We start from the raw sequence: 24,667 nt of genomic DNA on the forward strand, positions 1-24,667 counted from the left end.
ACACCTCCCGACGAACAAGAAAGAAAGACCGGCGAAGATAGGGGCTTGAGGAAAAGAATAAGAAAAAGAAGAAGGGAGAAAGCAAAAAGAGAGGAAGAAGAAGGAAGAAACCAACATAGAAGAAGAGGGAAAGAAGAGAGAAGAGAGAGGCAGAGGGGAGCGTCAACTTCAAGAAGGGAAAAACGTTTTTCTGTCTCAAAAACACTATTTATATTATGAGAATTAGAGTAACACATTTTTTTTCCAGAAAACTCCAATATATTTTCAAAAATTTCAAAACAGTGTTCCTGAAAAACGTGTTTCACAAAGCTACCTCTCTTAAACCAAATAGACTATGACTTAGACACTTCTACGCTAATTAGAACACTAATCAAAACGTCCTAAACAAAAGTAAACATTGAAAAGCGTAAGGAAGTATTTAAACACGATTTTTCCTTTATTTTCAATTTAAATGTAGTTTCTCAAAAATACCGATAAGACTGGGTTTTTAACACAAATTTTCAACGGATCATGCATAAACTAATATGAATAAATTGCAAAATGTATGCATGATCAAATATATGTACCAATAATACATATATTATATCATGCAAGCCTGTGCACATTTCAGCGCGACGACAAAGTATAAAGCAAGACTCGATATGCGAAACCACACATCGAGCTAAATAAATGCATAAGCAGTGCACGAGGTACGAAACCGTACCCCGGTTAAATAAATGTGTAAGCAATAGCCTATGCACGTGATAACGCGGCGGCAAAAGTAAATGACATAAAGCAATGCTCGATATGTGAAATCACATATCGAGCTAAATAAATGTGTAAGCAAAAGCCTGTGCATGTAAAAGCGCGACTTCAAAGTAAATGACAAAGGAAAGCGGACACGGATCGCAAAACTGCATCCTTGAATTAAATGCGTATACGTATATCTTTGTATATATACATGTATGTATATATATATATATATATGTATTTAAATCACAAGTTTTAAGATTTGTCCGTCCATTGTCTTTTGTGCAACTTTTCCCTACCTCGGAGAATGTCGATTTTGCTGACGTTTTCGGGCGTAGGTGATAAGTGGCTTGTGTCTCGGGGCGCGTGTAGAGTCCGTTGTGCCGATAAGGTGCGCTAAAAGGTTTGTCATACTATGAAAAAAGAAAGAATCACGCACTACGTTGCGTTTGGGTCACAAAGGCAAAACCCGACCCTGGCCTGGGTCGCTAGGTTGAGCTGGGCCCCGAGTCAGTGAGCGTGGAGCTGGAAAATGGAGGGGACCGAGCTCACTCGGGCGAGTGAGCCAGTTAGGCCCCAATCGAGCTAGGCTCGGTTCAGCAAGGAAAAGAAAGGGTGGGGTGGGCTTGGCTACTAGGCTGAGCCCTACCCTAACCCGAAAACACAATGGGGTCGGGGGTGGGCTGCACCCCTCCCCTGTCAACCGAGACAGGGAGCGAGAGAGGGGGGGGGGGGGGCTGGCTACTCCCCTCCCCTGTCATCCGAGAAGGAGAACCAGGGAGGGGCGGTGCCCCTCCTTTGTAAAAAGGGAGAACCAGGGAGAGAGAGAGTCAGAGGAGCGTACCTGAGGGAGCTCTGGTGACAGCTTCAGCAAAGGGGAGCCCGACGAACGCAGGGGAAAGGTCGGGGGGGGGGGGGAAGAGGGGTATCGAGGAGAGAGAGAGAGAGAGAGGGGTTCAGGGAGAGAGAGAACGTCAGGGGGGAGCTTCCTCTTTTGCGTAAAAGGAAAACCAGCCCCCCCCCCCCTTCTTATTTGTAAGCAGGGGGTGGGTTTGGATTCGGGTGGATCCAGATCCAACCCGAGTCCATTTTTTTTTTTCGAAAACGACATGGGTCTTACATAGTTGGTGACCTCGAACAACCTCTCCTTGTGGTTGGGTGAAATTAGAATGATGGGTTTGTGGCTTTTGGCATACAGCTAGTGTGATGACTATAGTGGCCTTGGATGAGACTGGTCTAGACGGTGGTTGATGGCTTGAAACTGCCATTCAATGGGAGATTGCTTCTCAAGTGTGGAGGTAGAGGATGCAACGAATTTTACATATAAAAAGCACCCATTTGTATGAAAATTGTGCGAGATTCACCATGGGATCTCATCTTGTGTTTGTTTCACCCTCAATGGAAAGAGATACATTTCATATGAAAGTGGGTTTCTTTCCCTCATTTTGGAATGGAACAAATGCCCCATTTATTTATTGCAAAATGTTCCTTTGTTGAGAAAATATGTAGTATGAAGATAATACATGAGTGTGGTGGGTTGTGCAATACGTAGAATGAAGATAAGTTGTATTGGAATGCAAAGGTTAGAAATAGGTATTGCCCCAAGGGGGGTTGGCGTAGTGGGGTGGGGCCTTGGCTGCTAGACGGGCAATCAAGGTTCGATTCCCATGGGCGTCCCCCCTCTGCGCAAGCCAATACATAGCATAGGCCATGGGGGCAGGGGCCCGATTGTAACGACCCCAAATTGACCTTCGAAAAATGCAGATTTTTTTAAACGATTGCGGAAAACCTCCTAAGGATTTAATATACCCATTCCATCAACAATTCCAAATATAGTCAATTTAAAACTATGAATTGAACTGCATTTATTTAATCAATAAGTTAAGAAAGTTAAAAAAAAAAATCAACTCTATTTCATCCCATGCACATCAAAACCCGGGCCACCAAGTCATAAACCGCGAGTCCTCCAGCCAGCCAGTCCCTCTCATCATTGAGCCTCCGTGCCTAAAAAACATTTTTAGAAAACGAGTAAGAACCAAAGTTCTCGTACGAGATCCTCTAAAAATCCAACAGTAAGGAAATAACATAAATTAAATCAAGCACAAGTTTAAGAGGAAACCACAGATAACAAATCATCAGAACTAACTTACCATCTAAGTAGTTCAAGCAAGCATTTAACAATTTTATGCTAAATCAAACATACCAAACATTTAGGGATACATGAAGTTAATGCTAAACAATAAAGATGCATGAATCAATGCACCATGCATGAATAATTTTTTAAGTTAATTATCGGAGTTGCTTTTCCATGCATGTTCTTATTAAATGCACACAAATTTAGTTTTCATTTTCTTACAAACCTGCAGATACTCAAAACGGGTAAAGTTCCCGAGGTTTAAGGCAGTTCTCAGTTATAGCTTAACATACAATTTATATTTTAATTACTGGGTTCTACACTTGTTTCCCGACCGATATCAAGAATCATCACCATCAATCGAAACATTGGGAATCATCATCTAATGTCGGGACATCAAGGAAATCATCATCCATTGATGCCACTTTCTTGTTTTATCAATAGATACAACTGAGTTAACAACAACACCTCCAGGCAAAGTGGTTGAAAGTTTCTTAAAACCATGGCTGAGAACATGAATCTTACATCAGGTTCTTGAGGACAACAATTGCACACATAGTTTTAGTATCCTCACGGTCCTCCACGACCATCATCCAAGAATCCCACACTATTAAAGGGTCATTAAGGAAAAAAATTATTACATTATTTGGTCTTTTTTACCATCTTAATCAATTAGAAGTTCTTTACACGAACAATTATACGAATCAACATGCAATAACAAATTTAGGCTCTTGTCCTATCAATTCAACAATGTAATTAATTTTGAAAAAGCATTATTCTAGAAATCATTTTGCAATGCGTAAACAGTTTTAGTAGCATGAGCAACACATGCTCCTAACCTCCATAGGCTCATCAGTGGTTCACACACCACCACTATTCAATTCAATTAATTGTTCATGACATTGCAAAATTTCAGTGAACATAAATCACACATAAATATACAAACTTATGTTTATAATGCACAATCATCAATGCTTATTCATGGCTATCAGATCCATCACATTATCCAAAGCTCAAACCTTTAAAACCGACCAGTTTCAGCATCTATTTTTAAATTTAATTGGATATGTAAAACCGATCAGATCTTACAAGTTCAGTTGAGATTAGATCTTTATTGGGTTAAATAAAAATTCTGGTCATAAGAACTTCAAGAATATCAAATTTTCAAATCAGTTTCCCAACCTGACTTTCCATACACCTAAATCATTAGCTAAAACATATCAGATTTAGTGGATGAATATGAAATTTGAATCATACTAACATGGTTGAGTTGAGCAAATGAGACATTTTTAGAACCTTCATCTCCCATAGAAGCCACTTTCTTTTCATCTTCGATCCTCTCTTCTCTTCTCTTTGGGCAAAATGACTTGATGTAACCAGGCTCATTGCAAAAGTGACATATTATCTTACCACTTTTTTTTTATTCATAGTCATTCGAGTTTCTTCCATAGTCATTTAAGCTCCTACCATAGTCAGTGTAACGACCCCAACCAATCCTCATAAAAATAGTAGATTTTTTATTTTTTTTAAACAATTGTAGAAACAAACCCAAAGATCTGGGGTCTCACATATTTAATATATACCAAACCACAATAGATAGTACATAGAATCAACGAAGAATAATCACTTTATTAATCCATAAATGAATGTCATAAGCTGAAATAATAAAATCGTCTATCATAAGGAGCCACTCTGTTAAGAACCCAGAACGTGTCACGAAAGACTCGCAGTCTCCAGCTACCTAGTCATCCCATCACTGAGCACACGGACCTGTAAAACAGTTTTTGAAAACGGGTAAGAACCAAAGTCCTTTGTACGAATTCCCCTAAAAATTCAAACAATAATGAAATATCATAAACCAAATTCATGCATAGCTTCAGAGGAATAACACAATAACAGTTCACCATAATCAACTTACCATTCTAACATTTAAACATATATCATACAATAACAAATATCATGAGAAACAGAATAAGCATGAATGCATGAACTAATGCATAAGAATAAAGATGTATGATTCAATGCATATGCATGAATAACTTATTAAATTATTTATCGGAGTTGCTTTTAAATGCATTTCCCTATTAAATGCACAATTTTAGTTTTCACTTTTTCTTAAACCTGCATATACTCAATACAGGTACAAATTTTCGAAATCCAAGTTAGGTTCCTCGTTGTAGCTTAATACACAATTTGTAGTTTATTACTGGGTTATACACTCGTTCTTCGATCAATATCAGGAATCCTCACATTCTATCAGAATATTAGGAATCCTCACATAATGCCAGTACATCAATGAAAATCCTCAACCCTTGATGCCACTTTCTTGGTATACCAATAACTACAACTGAGTCAATAACACTACCCCCAGGCAAAGTGGCTGAAATCTTCCTAAAATCGTGGTCGGGAGGTGAAACATCACATCATGTTCAGGGGCACAATCGCACACAGAGTTTTAGTATCCTCACGGTCCTCCAAGACCGCTATCCAAGATTCTCTCACTATATAAGGGACATCAAGGAAGAGATTAATTACACTTTTTTGTCTCTTCTACTTTTTAAACAATTTTCAAGTTATTTACACGTGAACTGTTTTGCAAATCCACATACAAAACCAACTTCGGGCCCTGGCCCACAACATTTTAACAGTGCAATTAATTTTGGAAAACCAATAATTTCTAGAATTTTTTTTTTCAATGCATAAGTTAAAATAAACATGTGAGCAACACCTACTCTAGGCCCACACGACCGTAGTGGTTCACATCTGACCACAAAAGCATCTTAAAGTGATTTATACATGTGAACATGCAACACACCTTGTTTCAACACATATCCACAATGCACATTTAATCACACAATACGAATGCACATAAAGTCAATTTGCATACGCATGAAAACAGAAGCTTGCAACATACATTATCATGATCCATGTTATACATAAACATCCAAACATGCACATGATTATATTTATGCAAACATCAAAATAACTTCAGAATTTTCATCCTTATGATATGCACATTAATGCAAACATGATAAAATCATAATCAGTTTTACGTATCACCTCAGATGAATACGTACATGACTTAACTCATGCGCTCAGACAACAATGCAAAAAAATTCTTTTTACAAGTCCAACCATTGAGATTGACTCATATACATAACCGCATTCATGTACATGGATCGGCCATTGCGGAAAATACACATTTTCAGCATGCTGGCTGTTCCATGTACATGATCATAATCATGTACATGGGTCGGCCAGACCCCCAGAGTTTACGCATGTATCCTATACAACAAGCTGGATGCATAATCGATAATTTCAAACATAAAAAATATTCACAATTGCATGGACACATAGTTCGATTAACATATAGCAAAAACAATGTATTCGGATGCATGAGCATAAACAATCAATCCTAAATTAATGCCAAACATAATCAGCTGTATGGACATGAAACAAGACAGGTTTTAAATCATAACGGAAGGAACATGTACTTCGGCAGAATCGGACCAGATTACGAGCTTTGTGGACACAACATATCTGATCTAGTCTGCATACATATATTACAACATATCTGGACCAGATCTGCACACTAATGAAACACGGCAGACCTGTTTAGATCTGTCAACACGTGTTGTCGGCAAATCTGTCGACACATGAATTGACAAGCCTGACCATAACATGTATCTACGTGTTAACACATATGCAAGTCTGGTCCAGGCATAAAAAAAACATGATTTAGGGTTGATAACAGTCAACCAACATAACATACAGTTAAATCTGATCACAGTCAACCAACATAACATACAGTTAAATCTGATCACAGTCAATCCGATTAACATATAGATCACCAGACAATAGTCAACCTAATAGCATAAATTCAGGTTTGACGACTGTCAACATAAAAGCTTGAAATCAGATATGATAACAGTCCACAAACGGACATTTTAATCAAATCTGATCTCAGCCTCCATAATGGCTTGAAACGAAGTCTAATCACAGTTCACAACTAATAATATCAGATTTGATGACAGTCTACAATAACATGATATCAAATCTGAACACAATGCTAAGAAATTCATATAATCATATTCAATCACATTCAACCAAAATAGCTTGTATTTAAATCGACAGACAGTCAAGAAAAATGGCATGACTGTAATAAATTGAAAAAAAATAATTAAGTTTGGGTTCGGGTCGGATCCGGACCCGACCCGACCCGGACCCGAATGGAGGCACCGCCTCCCGTGTTTTTAACACAGGAAGGCAGGGGTTTCAAAGATAACCCCCGCCCTCCTTCTTCCTCTCTCGGTCTCTCTCCCCCGACCGAGTCTTTCCCCCTCGTTCGTCCCTGCGGCCACCGACGCCGGTGACTTGCCGTCGGCAACCGCCCTCATCCCGCGTGCTGCAGGGGGCCGAAAACCTCAGGTGCCGGCCATCTCCTGCCCTCTTTGCTGCGAAGGTGCCGGCGACCCACGGCCACTGCCTTCCGTTCCGGCGACTCTTCAGGTACGCTTCCCCTCTTTTCCCTTCCTTCCGCCTCCTCTTCTTCTTCTTCTCCGGGAGAGATCGACTGACAGGGGGCGGAGCCCCCTGCCGTCGCCCCCCATCGGCAGGGGGGTTACCCCCCCTACCTTTCTCAGGATCGGTCGACAGGGGGCTGAGTCCCCTATCGTCGGCAGGGGGACTCCCCCCCCCCCTGTTTCTCTCGTTGGGTCGACTGACATGGGGGCAAAGCCCCCTGTCGTCGCCATACGTCAGCAGGGGGCTCCGCCCCCCTGTCACTTGCCGTGTCGACAGGGGGCTCCGCTCCCTCTGTCCCTCTTGTTTCGCCGGTAGGGAGCGGAGCTCCCTGTGTCGGCCCACCTTTTCGGCAGGGGCTTCTGCCCCCTGCCTTTTGTGGATTTCTCGGCAGGGGCAGAGCCCCTGCCTTTTCGTGGTTCTTCCGGCAGAGGAGGGGCTCGCCCCCCTCCTCTCTGTTCCTCCTGCCACGGCAGGGGAGGGGCTGAGCCCCTCCTCCCTGCCTCCTGCCACGGCAGAGGAGGGGCTCGCCCCCCCTCCTCTCTGCTCCCTCTATCACGGCAGGGGAGGGGCCGAGCCCCTCCTCCCTGCCTCCTGTTACGGTAGAGGAGGGGCTCACCCCCCTCCTCTTTGCCCTTTTGATCGGCAGGGGAGGGGCTGAGCCCCCTCCCTGCTTCGTGTTACGGTAGGGGAGGGGCTGAGCCCCCTCCCTGCTCTTTGTGTTGACAGGGGAGGGGGCCGAGCCCCTTTTCCCTGCGTCTCCTAACAGCAGGGGAGGGTCAACCCCTCCCTGCTCCCTTTTGACAGCAGGGGAGGGTCGACCCCTCCATGCTCCCTTTGACAGCAGGGGAGGGTCGAACCCTCCCTGCTTCCTCTTTTGGTCAGGGGAGGGGTCAATCCCCCTCCCTGTGCCCTCGTCGTTCAGGGGAGGGGTCGAGCCCCCTCCCTGTGCCTTTTCTCTCTTTAGGCAGGGGCAAGGCCCCCCTGCCTCCCTCTTTGTATGTCGTCTAGCAGGGGCGAAGCCCCCTGCCTCCCCTTCGTTGCTGACAGGCAGGGGCTCTGCCCCTGCCTCTCTTCTACTTTGTCAGGCAGGAGCGCAACCCTGCTTGCCCTCGCTTTATGAGGGTAGGGGTGCAACCCCCTGCCTCCTCGGAGTCCGCTGACAGCAAGTCAGCAGGGGCTCGCAGCCCCTGCTTCTGCTTCTTGTGCTTATAGCAGGTGCGCATGAGCACGATGTCTCTGCCTCTGCTTCCCTTACGTCAGGACGGCGATAGTGCCCCTGACTTCCTATTTTGGTATTGCTTGCTAAGATCGTTACTTTTGCAGCTCGTACGACGGATCCCGCTCGCGCTCCGCGACTCGAGCCGCCAATCACGTATATCCACAGACGACAGCAAGCTTGCAACTCCCAAAAGGTAGGGGAAGATTGCACAGAAGACTTGGACAATTGAATTGAGTTCAATTAACTAAAAAGGGCAATCAAATAAATATATATGCATATATATATCATATATATTTATATGAGTACGTATGTAACTCAAGGACGCGGTTTCGCGATCCTTGTCCTTTACTTTGCCGTTGTGCATCACGCAAAGGTTCTGCGTTGCACTCCTGCTTACGGTCTTTACTTAACCGTTGCGTGTTGTGCCAGAGGTTTGCGTTGCACTTTTGCTTACCGCCTTTACTTTGTCGTTGCGCTTTGCGCCTAGGCTCTTGCCTTTGCATAGGTGTTGGTATTGCCTTGCTATTGCAGACGACGTGCAGGTTCTTGATCTTTGCGTATGCCTTAAAGGCATCCTCGTGGAGGATGCAAGGGGCATTTACCCCTCTCACTCTTGCGACAAGAGTTCAGTCGGGAGCGAGCGGCACATCCTCGTCTAAGGAGAGGGATACCTCGCAGGGATCCTAGCTCTTCGTGCGTGCAGTCCTGCAGAGTCGACTTGAGGTTTCACGGAGCTGCGCAAAAGCATCAAAGACTGGTCCAAATCGAAGCATTTGGAAGGATGTGACTGGCTGGTTCTGCTCACCTTTTTGGCATATCTCGGGTGATCCCGAATTGGGGGTTCAAGCGAACTTCTTAGCAGGTGTTCTGTTGAGAAACCCGTATCCCGTTTATCGAGGCCGGTATCGAGTCATGCGAGACATGTAGATACCCCGATAGCGGATGTGATTCGAGATAATCACATGCATAATGTTGGCACAAGGTACTGTTGTTTCAAAAGATAAAGTAAAGTAGATAAACTTTACATCTTTGTGAAACACTCCTGTTGAGGCTTCTATTGAGGAGTTATACCCCCTTCATCCTAGAGTACTTGTAGTCGTGCACGACACGTCTAGTACCGCGATGATCGGATGAGACGGTCGTGCGACCTCGAACAACGCTAAATGCAAAATGTTGTAATCACATAAATGGCCTCACATTCGCCTTCACAGGCAAGATGCTCGGGTGGTTTAAATACCACAGCATAGAATGGGTCGTTAGTTAAGCAACCCCTAACATACCTATTCGCTTCTTTGTGTCTGTCAAGAGAGAGGACAGAGCGGTACAAACTCCAATGGACAGGTTGTTAACAACCACCCTACGGGCAACGATCCGGCCTCCCCAGTCATTGGAGTTAGGGGAAAGGGGCTACATTAGTTAGCTCAACACTTCTGCAGAAGTTGGATGCGTCCGTGGCACAGCCTCCTTTGGGGAATCCTCTCTCGGCTAAAGCCGTCCCTTTGGAGCGAACTCAACTAGCTATTCGGGTTATTGAAAATACATAGAATAACAGACGCCCGAACTAGTTTCAGTTGGGTCTACGTTTTGCCTGCGCGTACCCGCAGGTTCGTAATTATCGAAACATAAGGTTTGTTCACACTGGTCGTTGAGTCGTGAGCTTCGCTTGCACTACTGCTTCTCTTGCACTACTGATTCGCTTGCACTACTGCTTCGCCTGCACTACTAATTCGCTTGCTTGCTCGATAGTTCAATATGCTACTCGTTGAGCTGTGTACGTCTGTCAAGGCGTTACTCTAGTTGGTTAAACTGCTTACGCAGTTCTTTGCGGAGTAATAAGGAGTTTCTCATGCTAGTTAAATGCTTATAATAGTAGCATTATGCCAGTTGCTACATATTAGCATGTGACTTGCTTTATCCCTTGGTCGAACTGTTTGGTGCTTATTGTAGCGTAGCACTTATTGGCTTGCATCTCTTATGATTGATGTGATTGCATACAGCTCGTAATCTACGAACTGGTGGCAACTAGGATTGATGTGGTCGCTTGTCTTATAAGCTGCTTACATATTGTGATATAATTGTTGTCGTATGATTGCTTATGAATGGCTTGTGATGTAATGGTTTATGCCTTACGATTAATTTAATTACTTGTTCATGGACTGAGCCATTTTATGGTAATTATATGTTTTACGAGCATTGTTATGAGTGCTTGTCTTATTCAGTTGTTTTGTTTGGCTGACGGGTAGAGTTAGTTACCCTTCGCCCATAGAATCAACTGAATTGCCATATCTGCGCGTTCTCATGTGTCGTTTACACATGCTTTGAGGGTCTATTTGAGGATTGCAATATTCCTCTTGGCAATCATACGATGCGTAGGATTATATGCTTCTGCGCGGAGTGATACAATGCATATTGCTGATATATGCATGCTTGTGCCCATATTGTGGCTACCGACCCCGAGGCGGTCAATGGTTTAGAGCAGTCGATTATTGATGCATGCATCACTGAGTGGGGTGTCTGTCGAGCACCTGATCTCCAAAGGATTATCTGCGAGGGCGTGTATGATCAAGACCAAGGGCTAGAGTGGTAGATTCTCTGTGAGGATGTACACTGTCCACGAACGGGTAGCCGCAAAGACGGTGAACTCCTGTGAGGAAGTGTATGGTCCAAGACCAGGTATACCATCTAGGGCGGAATTCCTTGTGAGATTATACATTTCCCAGACCAGGTGATCCGGCGTTGATCTTGTTGTTTGTATTAGTGGCTATCGACCCTGAAAACGGTCATTTGTGTTGATGCGTGTATCGCAATGATTTTCATTGGATATGGCATTTGTTGGGGACCCGCTTCCCAAAGGTTTTGCTGTGGGGGTATGTATGATCAAGATCAGGTGACCCGGCTAGAGCAGTAGAATCTCTATGAGGATGTACATTGTCCATGAACGGGTAACCGCGAAGTCGGTGAACTCCTGTGAGGAAGTGTATGGTCCAAGATCAGGTACACTCTCTAGGCAGTAATTCCTTTTCAGGTCGTATATCTCCCGGACCGAGCGATCCGATGTGGATCTTGTGTTTTTGCTTACCACAGAAGGTTATGGTGAGCTGCGACGATCTTCTGAGATTGTTTGTGATAGCCAACTATGAATTCATAGTTTCGGCTTTCTGTTTTAGCATGATTACATGCAGGACTCAGATGTGAGAATCAGATCGTTAGTGATTTGAGTTAGTGTTTATGTTTTGGACCTTCTACGGAAGGGTGAGCTTGTCTGAGGAAGTATGACGCCTTAGTGCGTCATAACCGGTGAGAGTTAGCCGCGTAAGACTTTGAGAGATGAGAATAGATTAAGGTTGTTCAGGACAAAGCGTTTGTTAGAAGTAGTGAGCGACAAACGATGTCCTGATGGTGATTAGATGCAGAGACCTCGTTCTAGGAACGAGGACAAGCTTGTTGCGTAGTAGTTCACAGCTTACGATCAAATTGATCGTATGCTGCATTGGTCAGTTGAACTGCTTACTTGCTTTGAACTGCTTACTTGCGTTGAACTGCTTATTGTTTGCACTACTTACGCATTTGCATTGCTTACTCGCTTGCACTACTCACTCGCTCGCACACCTTTCGCTTGTACTGCTTACGTGTTTACACTATTCACCTGTTTGCATTGCTTACCTGTTTAACTGCATATCTGCTTTAAACAGCGTAACCTACTGAATTAAATGTACTTAATTCAGTTCCTTGTAGTCTCTCTTGTGCACCTACTAGTTTTTCGCGAAACTAACCCATTCTATGGGTACAGGTGATGATTAGGTACACTACAGGCGATGGCGCGATAGCAAGATGGCTTCAAGACTTCTTCTTCCTGCTCTTAGCTTGCGTCCTGGACGCTTGAGTTTGTATCGGATTTCCCTTAGGATATCCGAATCTTGTGAATTTTGGTTCTTTTAGCTAACGTGCCCAAAGTTGTCAGCTTGCCTTATGATTTATCAACGAAACAATCTTCCTCTGATTTCATAAACAAACTCTGAAGGAAAGAGATATTTCTAGTCTCTTGCTTGTTTTTCTGAAAAGGGTTCGCAAGTTTGAAATTTGGGGCGTTACAATGACAGTCAACAAAAATGACTTTTAGATAAATTGGCAGACAGTCCTCAGGTACAACATATTCAGATTTGTCACGTGTTCGAATCTGATCTAACATAATAGCATGACACAGATTTAATGACAGTCATCAGAAATACTTAGTAAAATCTGATGACAATCATCAAATGCATAATCAGATTTTATAACATGCAGCCAGATTCGATAACATCATAAAAAAAATAGTTACAATAGGTCTGATCAGCCTGCACTGTCACGACCATCAGTGCCAACCTGACCAACCCCAAAAATATCACTTATGAGCAGATCAGCAGGCCTGATCAGACTGCCCACAAAAGCATATGGACAGATCTGATCAGACTGCCCATATATTGAAATCGGCAACCTGAACAGGACCAAAACTGATCCCTAAACAGTTTACAAATCCATTTCCTTGAAGAATAATAAAATCAGCATGAGTCGAAAATCGGCAGGGCAATATATATATATACACAGCAAAGAAAAATCTATATGCAAAAATCGATAGCATGTATTTTTCATGGTATGTAAATGCAAGGATGCCTTGGTTTTTTCATCCTTCGTAAGAGGTACTTCTTTCTCACTTTCTACTTTGGTAATGATTAACTTGGGTTCTGGATCGGTCTCATCCACTAGTTCCCACAACCCTTTTCTCTATATGAGGTGTTTCATAATTAAATATCATGTTACATAATTTGAGTCATTGAGCTTGATGGGTTTCATGGTGACATTTTTATTGTCATTCATTTTTACAAGGGCAAGAGAATAAAAAAGAAGAGTAGAGAAAGAAGATAAGGAAGAAGAAACACAAGGAGAAGATCACGAGCATCTCACCACCGATCACGAGCACTAACACTCCACTAAGTAAGCTCTATTAATCTATCACTTGAATCCCAATCACGATCTTATTTGCACTTGAATAGAGATTGCAAAAGAGCTTCACTTTCAAATTTTGAGTAGCATGCTTTTCAATGTACCAAAAACAATTTCAGCTTGATCACATGTAAAGAAATTAGTTCCTCCAAAGATGTTCACCAAATCACCAAAATGGACACTCAAAAGAGTTCCACCAAAATACCAAAAAATTAACACACAAATAGGCTCACACACAAAACCTACCCAAGGAGGTCAACACAAGGATAAAAAAATAATATTTTATTGATGTTGATCCATACAAGAAGCATAGAAAGTGACAGGGGTTTTACCCCATATATATATATATATATATATAAGAGTGGAGCTACAAGAGAGTCGTTGGGGAGGTCCTGTAATGAGATATTGCGGAAATATAAAGAGTGCATACAAGCACATACAACAATGAAAAAGAGACAATATCACAAGTCCACGAAGGGACAATACAAGCGCAAGCCTTTAAGAAGGCAACAATATACAAAGCCTCTTATTGAAAAGAGAGAGAAGCTCTCAAGAATGAAAAATATACAAGGGGATCACCCCTATTTATACAAAAGGAAGAGGAGAGAGGAGGAGGCAAAATGCCTCAAAAGGGGAGCCAAAAAGGGGGCTCCCATGGAGTCGTTGGGAGCCCCCAACGGTCACATTTGTGACCGTTGGGGGCTCCAACGACTCTATGTTGGAGCCCCTTTTTGTTATTTAAAAAATACAAAAAATAAAAGGAAAAAAGAAAAAAAGAAAAATACATTTAAATGAAAACTGAAAATAGTTGTTTTCTAAAACAACTATTGTGAAATTACAAAACTACCCCTATCGGGTATTTTGTAATATATATATATATATATATATATTAGATACATTTTAACACCCCCCCTCAAACTTTATGGGGAGATGACGGAAAGTTTGCCAAGAAGAAACATGAAGCGAGGAGCCGGAAGAGCTTTAGTGAAGAAGTCCGCCAACTGATATTCTGAAGTGACATACGGAAGAGAAATAGTTCCTCGCAAGAATTCGTCACGGACATAGTGGCAATCCATTTCGATATGTTTTGTACGCTCATGAAAAGTATGATTGCTCGCAATATAGATGGCACTCTTGTTGTCGCAACAAAGCTTTGAGGCTTCGGTGATATCAACTCCCATGTCTTTAAGCAAACTGCGAAGCCATACAAGTTCCATTGTCGTGGTTGCCATAGCCCGGTACTCAGCTTCAGTGGATGATAGTGAAACTTTCTGCTGCTTCTTGCATCGCCAGGCAATCAAAGAGTCTCCTAGAAACACACAAAAACCAGTAGTTGAGACTCGATCATTGGGATTACCTCCCCAATCTGCATCAGTATAAGCAAGAAGATTCAAGGAAGAAGAGGAGGATAGAAATAGCCCTTTATTGATGGTATTTCGAATGTAGCGGATGATTCGGAGAACAGCACTCATATGCACAGTTGTAGGAGCATGCTGAAATTGGCTAACAGAGTGAACCGCATGAGTGATATCTGATCTGGTGATGGTTAAATAGGTAAGAGACCCAATGAGTTGTCTGTAAGGTGTAGGATCTTCCAGAAGAACCCCATCCTCCAACCGCAATTTGGCATTAATAACCTCGGGAGTCTCTACTTTCTTATCATCGGAAATCCCAGACTTAGAACATATATCTGCAGCAAGCTTCATTTGTGACAAAATATATCCTCTAGGAGAATATGCAACTTCAATTCCAAGAAAATATCTGAGAAAACCTAAGTCAGACATATCAAAATTATTTTTTAACATATTTTTAACATTAATAATACTATTTTGATCATTCCCAGTGATAATCATATCATCAACATAAAGCAACAAAATTACGATACTAGAACCTGCATGTTTAACAAAAAGAGCAGTGTCAGTATAACAAGAGTGAAATCCTAACTTTATCATGATATCACTGAAACGATCATACCAAGCCTTAGGAGCTTGTTTAAGGCCATATAATGCCTTTAAAAGCCGAAGAGTTTGACCTTGCTTAAGATTTATTCCGGGTGGCGGATCCATATAAACTTCTTCACTTAAACTTCCATTTAAAAAAGCATTTTTTACATCAAGTTGGTAAATAGGCCATTTTTTGGTTGATGCAACAGCTATTAAAGTTCTAACACTGGTCATTCGAGCTACAGGAGCGAATGTTTCTTCGTAATCAATGCCATATTCTTGGGAGTATCCCTTAGCAACTAATCTAGCTTTATATCGTTCTAAAGAGCCATCGCTTTTAGTTTTAACTTTGAAGACTCAGCGACAACCAATAGGTTTTTTGTGTGAGGGTAGATTAACTATTTCCCAAGTATTGGCCTTTTTTAGCGCATTAAGTTCAACTTGCATTGCTTCAACCCAATGAGGTATAGATTTAGCTTGATTATAGTGTGCCAGTTCAAAATAAGAGTGTAAGGTTATTAAACATGCCCGATAGTTGGGAGTTAAGGAATCATAGGATACAAACCTATTTGGAGGTATTGATATTCTAGAAGAATGCCTAACTTGTGGTTCCTCAGTGGATTCAGAAATTTGAGAGTATTTTTCGAGGGCACTAATAGGATTTTCTTGATTTCTTCTTGAGTAAACATTTATATTGGTATCGCTATCATGAACATTTATATTAGAATCACCATCATTTGAGGGTGTTATGTCAAGAGGGGATACCTCACGAGAATCATCAATGTTTTCAAGAAAATCTTCTTGTATGTCATCAATAAGATCATATAAGAATATATAGTCAATTTCATTTGTTTCTTCTAGTTTATCAAAACCGTTTTCTTCTTCTAGAAATGTTACATCTTTTGAAATATATAATTTATCATTCTTAAAATCATAACATCTATACCCTTTTTGATTTTCACCATATCCTAGAAAAACACATTCAATTGCTTTTGGAGATAACTTATCCCTTTTGTGTGATAGGACAAAACATTTGCAACCAAAAATACGAAGACGATTGAAATCGGGTGAAAATTTAAAGAGTTTTTCATATGGAGAAGCATTTTTTAACTTAGAAGAGGGCATTCTATTGATTAGATAGATTGAGGTTAAGACGGCTTCGGCCCAAAACTTCTTTGGAATATTCTTAGAAATAAGTAATGTTCTAGCGGTTTCAATAATGTGCCTATGTTTCCTTTCCGCTAGGCCATTTTGTTGAGGAGTCCTAGGACATGACTTTTGATGGCAAATGCCATTTTGGGTTAAATAGTTTTGGAATTCGTGAGATAAGTATTCGCCACCAGAATCGGATCTTAAAATAGATATGTTACTTTGAAATTGATTTTGAACCTTTTTATGAAAATCTTTAAAGAAAGTAAATACTTCCGATTTATGACTAAGGAAATAAATCCAAACATACCGAGTAAAATCATCAATAAACGTGACATAATATGAATAACCCCCTTTAGACATAACCGGAGAAGGCCCCCAAACATCCGAATGCACCAATTCAAAAGGCCTTGATGAAAGAAAAGTTCTAGTTGGAAATGGAATAGACTTCATTTTTCCAAAAATGCAATCTTTGCAATTAATTTCTTTTTCCTTACAAAATTTGTTTCCAAAAGGAAAGAGATACATTTTGGAATAACTTGGATGACCAAGTCTTTTATGCCAAGTTTCCATGTTTTTTTCTTGGACATAAGAACAAAAAAAGTTTGTAGGGAGATCAAGATGGTCCATATAATATAGGTCTCCCTTTCTATGGCCTTGCCCAATCCGCTTCCCGGACCGGAGATCCTGCACAAAGCAACCATTAGATGAGAAAGATATTTCACATCCATGGTCGGCAATTTGAGAAACCGAAAATAGGTTTAAATTTAGTTTAGGAACAACTCTTACTTTTGGAACACAAAAATTTTGTGAATCTTTAAAAGAACCAATACTTGAAATTTTTAAAAAGGTTCCATCGGCCGTAGAGACACAAGAGTCCTTTGAATTGGTGCAAACATCAACAAGTGCATTTTCATGAGGGGTCATATGAAAAGAAGCTTCGGAGTCAAGGATCCAAGAATACGTACCGGGTGAAGATGATGAAGCGATAGCCGCACCCGATGTGGAGGAAGAAACTTTTAGCATTTGTTGGAGAGCCATAGATATTTGTCCAAGAGTTTCTTTGATGTCATTGTTCTTGCCTTCATCTTATTTGGTGGTGGTTTCATCAAGAGAAGCCACTTTAGGCTTGAAGGTTCCAATAAGCTTAGGACAAGCGGGTCTAATGTGACCCGGCTCATTGCAATAATGACAAACAATCATTTTTCTTCCTCCATTGTAGTTTTCTTGTTTCCCAAAATGAGGAGGCTTATAGGTTCTAACATTATTACCCGGTTTGGATACGGCAAGGACTTCATCAACATGCTTACTCATGCCAAGCCTTGTCTCCTCTTGAGTGATTTCGGCAATAGCATCCTCAATAGGAGGAAAAATAGATCTATGGAGAAGTGAAGATCTCACTTGCTCAAATTCGGGACGTAGCCCAAAAAGAAATTGAAACAATCGCTCTTGTTCCATTTGTTTTTGCCTTAAATCAATGTCTTCCTTAGAAACCCATTTTGGCTCCAAGAGAGTCAATTCATCCCATAGTGGGTTTAAAGCACTATAATAGTCTTGAATGCTAGAATCACCTTGCTTGGTGGTTCTAATCTTTTCTTGCAAGAAGTATGCTCTTGCAAGATCCTTTTGGGTATACATACCCTTCATAAAGGACCAAGCCTCATTGGCTCTACGGAATTTAGCTATATTAGCACATACCTTAAGCTCCACATTATTCATAAACCACGCAAGGATTTTTGCGTGATTGCTTTCCCAATCTTCCACTTCCTTTTGATGACTTTCAATGGCCTTGAGGCGAGCATCTCCTTCAAGAGCCTTTTATTGACCTTCTTCAATCTTCGTGAGCATAAGCTTAGGTTCCGGAACGGAACCCATGACAAAACCCCAAAGCTTCTTCCCTTTGAGATTATTTTCCATTGCCGATGCCCACATCATATAATTCTTTCCATTGAGCTTGAAAGAAAGGTCAATTTTTGTCTCCATGATGTTGCCAAGAAGTGAGAAGATATCTATTAGATATGAAAAAACACGAACCACACCTTTCCTTCAAGAATCGAGTGACTCTGATACCATGTAATGAGATATTGCGGAAATATAAAGAGTGCATACAAGCACATACAACAATGAAAAAGAGACAATATCACAAGTCCACGAAGGGACAATACAAGCACAAGCCTTTAAGAAGGCAACAATATACAAAGCCTCTTATTGAAAAGAGAGAGACGCTCTCAAGAATGAAAAATATACAAGGGAATCACCCCTATTTATACAAAAGGAAGAGGAGAGAGGAGGCAAAATGCCTCAAAAGGGGAGCCAAAAAGGGGGCTCCCATGGAGTCGTTGGGGGCTCCAACGACTCTATGTTGGAGCCCCTTTTTGTTATTTAAAAAATACAAAAAATAAAAGGAAAAAAGAAAAAAAGAAAAATACATTTAAATGAAAACTGAAAATAGTTGTTTTCTAAAACAACTATTGTGAAATTACAAAACTACCCCTATCGGGTATTTTGTAATATACATAATATATATATATATATATATTATATATATATATATTAGATACATTTTAACAGGTCCAACCATGGTTGCCAGTTGAGGAAGCGGGAACGAAAAGCGATACGAGAAGCGGAAGCGGGAAGCGAGGCACTTTCAAAATTTTAGAAAGCTGAAAGCGTGGAACTTAGGAGTGAATCAGGAATCGTCTCGGAAGCGACCTAGAAAGCGAACCAGAAACGAGAGGGAAGCAAAAAAAGAGAAAAAAAATTAAAAATACAAAAAAATTAAAAATAAAAAAATGGAGGAAGCGCGCTTTCCATAAAAGGAAAGCGCGTTTCCTATTAAAGGGAAGCGCGCTTCCCAAAAAAATGGTGTTTCCCCAAGCACTTCGGAAGCATGCTGTTTTGCGCTTCCAAAGCGCGCTTCCCCACTTACCTAGGTGTTTCCGGTAACTCTGGGTCCAACAGCTCCGCCTCCCTCAACGACTCTTTGATTTGACTAGTCAACAAATGTTGACTAGTCCCAACTCAAACAAAAAGTAAAAATTAACCTTATTAAACTAACCTAATTTTAGTTACTAACCTAGTTACACACACACACACACACACACACACATATATATATATATATATATATATAATATTTACGTTTTAACGGGAATGAGTAAGTTAAGAGCACACACCAAGAGGTGTCACTCCTCAAAAAACAATGCAAATAGGACCAAGAAATCCTATTGGCTCTGATACCATGAAATGAAATCAAAGAGCACAAAAATACAGCAGCCACTAGAGGCAAAGTACACAAGACACTAAAGCTAAATAAAATAGAATCACAATATTACAAAAACCCACAAGGGGCAAGAGCTCATAGGCCACTAAGGGCATACACCATGAGCATAAAAAATATAATTTTTATTAATGAAAATGCTTAAGATAAGCATACTCAAAAGAGTGGGAAAACTCTATATATATACACAAGAGAGTAGAGAGAGTGAGCCCAACTAGCCGTTGGGCTAGTCCAACGGCTAGAACATAAATTGCAAAAATGCCCTTCTATGGCATTTTTGTCCTAAAAGATAAAATGCATTTAAAAGAAAACATAAAAGAAAAAATACATTTTATCCCTAAAATACAATCTAACTTGAAAACACGTATATATATATACATGTAAATGTATATGTATGCATTACAAAGAAAATATATATTTAATAAAGTATTATGTTGCTTTTATATTTGATTATATCCTCTATATCCGATATCATTGTTCACCAAGAGGAAGGTAAAGGATTTGGCTGAATAGCGTTAAGTTTTGGAATGTATGATCCATGCACCGACAATTTGCAAGCTTACAACAAACAACAACAACAACTACGCCTTCATCCCAAAACAATTGGGGTCAGCGATATGAACCAAAAAAGAAATTCATTTCGGGTCTTCCACATGAATCCTTTTCCTCCAATCATTTCTATCCAATGCCATGTCCTCGGTGAGGTTCAAAGCATTCATATCCTTTCCTATCATCTCCATCCAAGTCTTCCTAGGCCTACCCCGACCTCTTTTAACTAACATATTTTCCCATTTCTCCAGCCTTCTAACTGGAGCATCACTAGGCCTTCGCCGAATATGTCCAAACCACCGTAAACGATTCTCTCGCATCTTATTTTCAATGGGTGCAACACCTACCTTCTTACGTATCTCCTCGTTCTGAATCTTATCTTTTATTGTATTTCCACACATCCATCTAAGCATCCGCATCTCAGCTACACTCATTTTTTGAATATGATATCTTTTGGCAGCCCAACATTCCGTACCATATAGTAAAGCAGGTCTAATAGTCGTCCTATAAAACTTTCCCTTCAACCGCAATGGCATTCTACGATCGCACAGCACTCCAGTTGCACTTTTCCATTTCATCCACCCAACCTTTATCCTATGATTTACATCTCCATCAATTTCTCCATACTTTTGAATGATGGATCCCAAATATTTGAAATAATCATTCACCGGTATTTCTTGCTCACCAAGCTTCACTACACTCCCATCACTACTTCGTTGCTTACTAAACCGACATTCCATATATTCAGTTTTACTCTTACTCAACTTAAAACCTCTAGCTTCCAATGTCTGTCTCCATAATTCTAACTTAGCATTAACCCCAGCTCTAGACTCATCAATCAAAACAATATCATCAGCAAACAACATACACCACGGTACATTTTCTTGAATTGATCTCGTAAGCTCATCCATCACTATCGCAAATAGGAAAGGGCTTAAAGCAGATCCTTGATGTAACCCAACCGTTATCGGAAAATTGGTTGTCACCCCTCCACAAGTGCGGACATTGGTTACTACTCCTTCATACATATCTTTAATTATACTAATGTACTTGAGAGAAACACCTTTCTTCATCATTGTCCACCAGAGAACGTCCCTAGGTACTCTATCGTATGCCTTCTCTAAATCAATAAAAACCATATGCAAATCTTTGTTCCTCTCCCTATATCTTTCAATAGGTTGTCTAAGAAGATGTATAGCTTCCATAGTTGATCTTCCAGGCATAAAACCGAATTGATTCTCCGATATCATGACAACCTTCCTCAACCTAGACTCAATCACCCTCTCCCAAAGTTTCATAGTATGACTCATGAGTTTTATACCACGATAGTTTGTGCAATCTTGTATATCACCCTTATTCTTATATAAAGGCACCAAAGTACTCTTCCTCCACTCATTAGGCATCTTATTTGTTCGCCAAATCAAGCTAAAAAGATTTGTCAACCATTCTAAACCTTTCTCTCCCAAGCATTTCCAAGCCTCGATAGGTATACCATCTGGGCCAACTGCCCTGCTTGATTTCATTTTCTTCAAAGCCTCTGCAATTTCTTTCTTTTGAATCTTGCGCATGAAGTCACGATTTATCTCATGAAAAGGAATGGAGAAGTCTCCAAGATCTTGAGCATGACTATCATTAAATAGCTTATCAAAATAATCTTTCCATCTCTCCTTAATCTCCTCATCTTTGACTAAAACCCTTTGCGTTTCATCTTTGATACATCTAACCATACCCAAATCCTTCGATTTTCTATCTCTCATCTTTGCAAGCCTATAAATATCCTTCTCGCCTTCTTTGGTATCCAACTTGTCATAAAACTCCTTGTATACCTTAGCCCTCGCGTTTCGAACAACTTTTTTAGCTTCCTTCTTTGCTATCATATACTTCTCCAAATTCTCATTATCACGACTCTTACTTAGATTTCTATAACACTCTCTTTTAACCTTAATAGCTAATTTGACATCCTCGTTCCACCATGACGTATCCTTACCTAGTGGTGCACCGCCTTTAGACTCACCCAATACCTCCTTAGACACTTTTCTCATGCCACCTGCTATCTTATTCCACATTGATTCTGAATCTTCCTCGAGACACCAATCAGCTTCCTTAACTACCTGCTCTACAAACATTCCTTGTTTAACTCCTTTCAGTGCCCACCACTTAATTCTAAGATCTATCCTATGTCTATCCCTTTTACCGACAATTTGCAAGCTTGTTATGTGCAAATAGCATGGCCAAGCCATATTGACGGTTTAACATGACTTGGGTGGTTAAAGGGACTACAGTTGAATCAATTAATGATTTTAGAAGTAATAGTAACGACAAATGTTTAGAAATTATGCTGCAAGTTTCATGAGTTTGTAGCTAAATCAGTTGATCAGCTATAGTTATCAAGTTTAGACTTCGTTGAGACTGATCTAAAGTCCAGCTGAGTTTCAGTTTTAGCAGCATAGACTGATCCTCCCCTGTTAAATTTGTATAATTTTCTCTGAGCGGTTTGTTTTAAAGTAACGATTCCTTTTGTATAATGTTTTTTACGTGCTAGTTCTTGACTGCCTAGAGCTTTTAAATTTGTATATATCTATGCTTTAATCTGCTTTGTAACTTTTGTTGCTATATTTTGGATTGCTTACATATGCATTTCTTCAGGTTTACCAGTTCATGTTGTCTGGACATGATACCGTTTCTACCTTTTCCCACGGTTCCTCACTCCTCGAGCTGCCAGATGAAAGCCCAATTCCATTGCACAGCCTCAATGCATTTGTTAAAGAGGAACCGGCCTTTACAAATTGCACTCCAGATTTTACTGGAACCCTAGATTACATCTTTTTTTCTAACCCTGACCACTTGAAACCTGTAGGCGTTCTTCAACTTCCAGGGCCTGAATCTTCCGATGTTGCTGGGGGGCTGCCAAACTATAATCACCCAAGCGATCACCTCCCAATTGGTGCTGACTTTCAGATCAACAGTCAGATGTAGGAAATGACGTTATTATACATCTCATCTGTCCAATATTGTCATCACATGAACTAAAATATGTTGGTTAATCAAATCATTCATGATTCTTTTCTCTTTTATAGTGTCAATTGCATGATTTAGATCCAAGTTGATCTTGTTAACATGCTGCAGCTCTAACCGCTCTAACCGTTCAGCCAATGGTTGCATTTTTTTGTTTCATCTTATAGATGATTTATCTGCTAACCTGCAATGTCATGGTTAATAAATGTGGTTCAAATTCACATACTTCACCAACAATGAAATTCAACAATGCTATTAATGAAGATCAAAGTTGTAATCTATGGAAGTTCTGATTTACATCCTATGCGTGTGAGATCATCAATGATATATTTACTAAATATATGTTTGTTGTCAATGTTGAGCGGATCTGATCAGCCGTATGTATACGCAAACCCCATCATGCTGAATGACTTTCTTGTCACATGATCCGGTTTATCAAAAAATTCTGAATCATCCAACCCGTGACGAACTCATCCATCCCACTTTTCATGTTTCGGGCCTTCACTCTGATATAACAGAAAAAGGTCCAAGATCAAGTTGTCCGTTCACAAAATCACTTGCTTCTGCTAATAACTCCATTTTAGGCTATGAGGACAGGTTCTTTGGGGGCTACTGGTATTTAGCTGAAAGTAAGGTTCTGCCAATAGACAATAGGATTCCACGGTTGTATCTAACACCAAGCATCAGAAATGCCGATAATGTAGTGGAGCATCTTTGGGATGCCATAGGATGTTGTGCTGTCTATGCATTCGTCCTGCTTTTTATTGGGTTTCTAGGCTTTTGTTCAGGTTCAATCCCAGGCATTTGTCTAAATTTAGTTGTTTTTATTCAGCCCCATGTTTCCCTCAAAAGCAAAAAATAAAGAAAACAGCCCAATGCATGGATACAGCTGTGGATACGGGGATATCGTTTTTATGAGTATTATGTAAGGGTCTGTTTGCATGTCACAGGAAAGCGTCTCTTTCGGGGTTCATATCAGAAAGCTGTGGTACATGCAAACAGGGGAAGTTTCTTGTCTTCCGAAAACTCTCCACCCATCACTATGATTTTGCGCTCCACCTTCATTTATGGCAGAAACAAAGTCTGAGGCGGGGAGGGGGGGATGGTGTTCTTGTGGTCGGACTTAATTTGCGGGGGTGTTACCA

General features: G+C 40.7%; 1 protein-coding gene across 9 annotated transcripts in view; it reads left to right on the forward strand.

Annotated features, from left to right (window-relative positions):
- Positions 1–24,667, forward strand: part of LOC149845205 (DNAse I-like superfamily protein) — a 184,252-nt gene that overhangs the window by 153,734 nt on the left and 5,851 nt on the right. For 2 of the 9 annotated variants that reach the window (XM_089995600.1, XM_089995601.1), the window contains one exon: positions 23,154–23,801. The exons of 2 other annotated variants lie outside the window; for them this stretch is intronic. In XM_089995600.1, coding sequence (XP_089851726.1) covers positions 23,154–23,483 — 330 coding nt within the window. In that variant the 3' untranslated portion in view covers positions 23,484–23,801. Of the gene's footprint in view, positions 1–13,469; positions 13,578–23,153; positions 23,802–24,667 lie in introns of those variants that run through there. 5 more of the 9 variants (XM_089995603.1, XM_089995606.1, XR_016430179.1 and 2 more) reach the window with 4 other exon arrangements.

This window comes from Nuphar pumila, chromosome 2, assembly GCF_984573655.1.
Source record: "Nuphar pumila chromosome 2, dmNupPumi1.hap1.1, whole genome shotgun sequence".
NCBI classification, from domain to species: Eukaryota; Viridiplantae; Streptophyta; class Magnoliopsida; order Nymphaeales; family Nymphaeaceae; genus Nuphar; species Nuphar pumila.